This window comes from Myotis brandtii, unplaced genomic scaffold (genome assembly GCF_000412655.1).
Source record: "Myotis brandtii unplaced genomic scaffold, ASM41265v1 scaffold532, whole genome shotgun sequence".
NCBI lineage: Eukaryota > Metazoa > Chordata > Mammalia > Chiroptera > Vespertilionidae > Myotis > Myotis brandtii.
In genome coordinates, this window is record NW_005369955.1 from 1,082,803 (window position 1) to 1,086,474 (window position 3,672).

The window sequence follows — 3,672 nt, forward strand, 5'->3', positions numbered from 1 at the left end:
TGGGCTCAGTCTGGGTGGCGGGGGGAGGGGGGGAGAGCACGCCATCCACAGGGAGGGGCTGCCTCCCTACACCCAGCGTTTCAGGGCCCATGTGTCCACGTGCCCGTCCTCCTTCCATGCACTCGGTGATGCACACAGACACCACTCCCAGATGGGCGTGGCTCTGACATGTGCACATCACACATGTACATTCTAAAATCCGGTGCACACACTGCGATGCACTTGTGCGTATAAATGCCCGACATGCAGACGCAGCCATGAGCATATAGACACACCTCCATGCCCACGCTTCCATGCACAGGCTTCCATGCACATGCCTCCATGCACACGCCTCCATGCACACGCCTCCATGCACATGCCTCCATGCACACGCCTCGAACGCTCCTGTTGTGCCTGCCCCGCCTGGGGCCGGAGCCTCAGAGGGGTTGGCACTTGTCCCCTGGCCGACTACAGTTCTGTGTGTCCACCTTCCATGCACTTGGTGCCCGTCCTCCTTCCACGCACTTGGTGATGCACACAGACACCACTCCCAGATGGCGTGGCCCTGACATGTGCTTGTGTGCACTTCACACACATACATTCTAAAATCCGGTGCACACACTGCGGTGCACTTGTGCGTATAAATGCCCGACATGCAGATGCAGCCATGAGCACAGACACACCTCCATGCACACGTTTCCATGCACACGCCTCCATACACATGCCTCCATGTACATGCCTCCATACACACGCCTCGGATGCTCCTGTTGTGCCTGCCCGCCTGGGGCCGGAGCCTCAGAGGGTTGGCACTTGTCCCCTGGCCGACTACAGTTCTGTCTCCCGGGCCGTGCTCGTGCTTCCCGTGGGAGGCGGGATGAGGCGCCTCCCGCCTGTCTCCCGGGGGCAGTGGAGGCACGAGAGCCGCAGGCAGCTGTCCCCTCGCTCCCGGGCCCGATGTCCAGCTGTAAAGTGTTTGCATGACCAGGCTGTCGTGCAGGTGGCCTCGTGGGAGCAGGGTTGGCCACGGGCAGGGACTAGTCGGAGGGGCCGGTGGCAGCTCCTCCCTGTTGGAGAGGCAGCACTGGGCCCTACAGCCTGGAGGAAGCAGAAGTCCAAGGCCCGCAGGGAATGGCCTCCATACCTCCAGAGCCCCCGGCTTCCCACCCCACAGTGTTCACCCACCCGGAACAGCCTCACACACCTCCCCTGGAGGCTGTGCCCGGCCTTCAATGCCGAGGGCAAGTCCACTTCCTTCAGGAAGCATTCCCTGATTCACCAAAGCCAACATGCACACAAGCACACACAGCCCACCTCTGTGCCCCAGGGAACCTCCCAGAGTCCTGCCCACCCCCGTCCCACCTCGGTGCCAGGGTCCCACACCTTTGGGGTTCAGCTCATTGGGGTGCTAGAACGCTCAGACAGAAGGAGGCTCCTCTGACCGTGGAGGGAAATCTCGGGCTACACGGAGTCCCAGCAAATCCTGGGGACCTGAGTGCAGGCGGGTTTGGAGAGAGATGGGGGTAGCTACTGTTATGGGTACACCGGGCCTGTCTAAACTGCTTCTGCTTCTGAACAGGGCGCTCCTGGTCCCATAGGTCCCCCGGGTCCCAGTGGCCCCCCAGGAAGTGTGGTGAGTAATCGGGGCCGGGGCAGGGCCTGGAAGGCCTCCGCTTTTTCATCTCCCAAGTGGAGGAGCGGGTGGCGCTGGTTCACCTTTCACACCTGCCCGCCCAGGCTCTGCTGAGGGATTCGCTTAAACTCCACGCAGGCACCACGTTCCCTTTCCTGCCATGAAACACCCAGGGGCCCGACTCGAGGGCCACAGAGCGGCGCTCCTGGAGGGGATGAGCCTTGGCCCTGAATGACCGTGGCTGCTTAGAGCAGCGGTCACCAGCCTCTCAGACCTCACAGACCACCAGGGTGCACGGAGCAGGGGCTGGTGACCGCTGGTTTAGAGGACAGAGGCGGGCGTTGACGGGCCAGGCTGGGTTCTGAGCACCACACGTGCGGACTTGTTAGCCCTCCCCACCCGGGGGGGGATCTGGCCACTGCCCCGTTTGCACCGGAGGAAACCGAGGCACCGGAGGCTGAGTCCGTCCTTAGCGGTTGCTGTAGCAGCTCCCAGGACGTGGCCTGGATCACCCCAGCCTGCCTGCTTCCTGGTGCACCACCCGCTTCCAGGAGCCGCACCCCTTTGCTGGGGTTCCCTGGCTTTTAGCGACCGCCTTGTCCAGCCACACGGCACGCGGCCCCAGCTGACCAGGAGCAGCCCTGACCGATGGGTTGTAGATGCCACCTCCACGCCAGCTCCCGGGGCCTGGGCGCCACTGAGTGCTGGCTGCCCCTCGCCCCTCCATCCCGGGTGCATTCCCTGAACACTTGCCCTGAGCCTTCTCTCAAAGTCACCCTCTGGGCGCTCCGGTCACACAGCTGGAGCAGGTCTCCTGGCCGGCCTGTCCTCAGGTCCTCCTCCTCCTCCCTGTGTCCCCTGAGCCAGCCCCCACCCCGCCCTCTGGGAGCCATAGCCTGGGGGGCAGAGCATCAGCAGCCCTGTCTACACGTGGGGCGTGCTGGGGTGCATGGATCAGGCGCTTGAGCAGAGCAGGACCCGCGCGGTGGTGGGCTGGGCGGGGCGGCTCCAGGCCTCCGGGGAGTTAAGTCAGGAATGGGGACCCATGGGGACAGAGCTGTGGTCCCTGACTACAAAGGGGCCTGGTCCCCCTTCTCTGGCGGCCACCATGTCAACCTTTCTTTCTCCAGGGCCCCCCTGGGATCAGAGGCCCCCCTGGGAAAGACGGGGAGCGCGGCGAGAAGGTAAGACGGTGGTCTGAGCACACAGCCGGTAGTCCCATCTCAGATGCAGGGACGGAGGAGCCCGCACTGCCCTCCGAGGGGCAGGAGCTAGCAGGCCCCGGCCATCTCCCGTCACGCTCACAGCAGACTAACCTTTCTTTATCCAGGGCCCCCCTGGGATCAGAGGCCCCCCTGGGAAAGACGGGGAGCGCGGCGAGAAGGTAAGACGGTGGTCTGAGCACACAGCCGGTAGTCCCATCTCAGATGCAGGGACGGAGGAGCCCGCACTGCCCTCCGAGGGGCAGGAGCTAGCAGGCCCCGGCCATCTCCCGTCACGCTCACAGCAGACCTGACTCACACGCCCCCATTTGACAGACGTGGAGACTGAGGCTCCGAGATGAACTGATTTGCTGTCACACGGCCTGGCGGCCAGGTCTGTCCGACTCCAAATCCCGCTTTCTTTGATCTCGGTGCAGCGACGTGACCAGCCCTGCCTTTGCGTGCAGTCAGGCCCCCAGGCCCTGAGGAAGCGCGTTAGTTCTTAGGGAGAAGGGGGACAGTGTCCCCCGAACACCAACATTCCACCTCTAGAGGGAGCCAAACAGCTGTCTTTGGTGGAGGGGAGCCAGGCTGAGGGCCAAGGCCAGGGGGTGCAAACCCGGCCCCCAGGGCAGGCTCCTCTGTGTGTGAGCAGGGCTGGCAGGGACCGCCCTAGGCCTGGGAGAGTCCCCCTCACTTGCTTTGCGTCCTGCTGCATCTCCCTGTCAGGCTGCAGGAGGCCCCGGGAGCCCTGCCTGGAACAGCGGTCCCTGTGGCTGGTGGGGCCCGACCCGGGGTCCCGCAGCCAGAGCCGCCCCCGGGCTCGGGGCTTCGCGGTGAGAGAGCGTGAGCATTGCCCGG

The 3,672-nt window shown here is 64.4% G+C and overlaps 1 protein-coding gene across 1 annotated transcript in view; it reads left to right on the forward strand.

Moving 5' to 3' along the window:
* COL22A1 (collagen, type XXII, alpha 1) overlaps window positions 1–3,672 on the forward strand; it is a 127,911-nt gene that overhangs the window by 81,815 nt on the left and 42,424 nt on the right. The window contains exons 35-38 of the mRNA XM_014549017.1: window positions 2,740–2,793; window positions 2,940–2,993; window positions 3,148–3,205; window positions 3,541–3,647. Of these exons, the coding sequence (XP_014404503.1) occupies window positions 2,740–2,793; window positions 2,940–2,993; window positions 3,148–3,205; window positions 3,541–3,647 (273 nt within the window). The remainder of the gene's footprint in view (window positions 1–2,739; window positions 2,794–2,939; window positions 2,994–3,147; window positions 3,206–3,540; window positions 3,648–3,672) is intronic.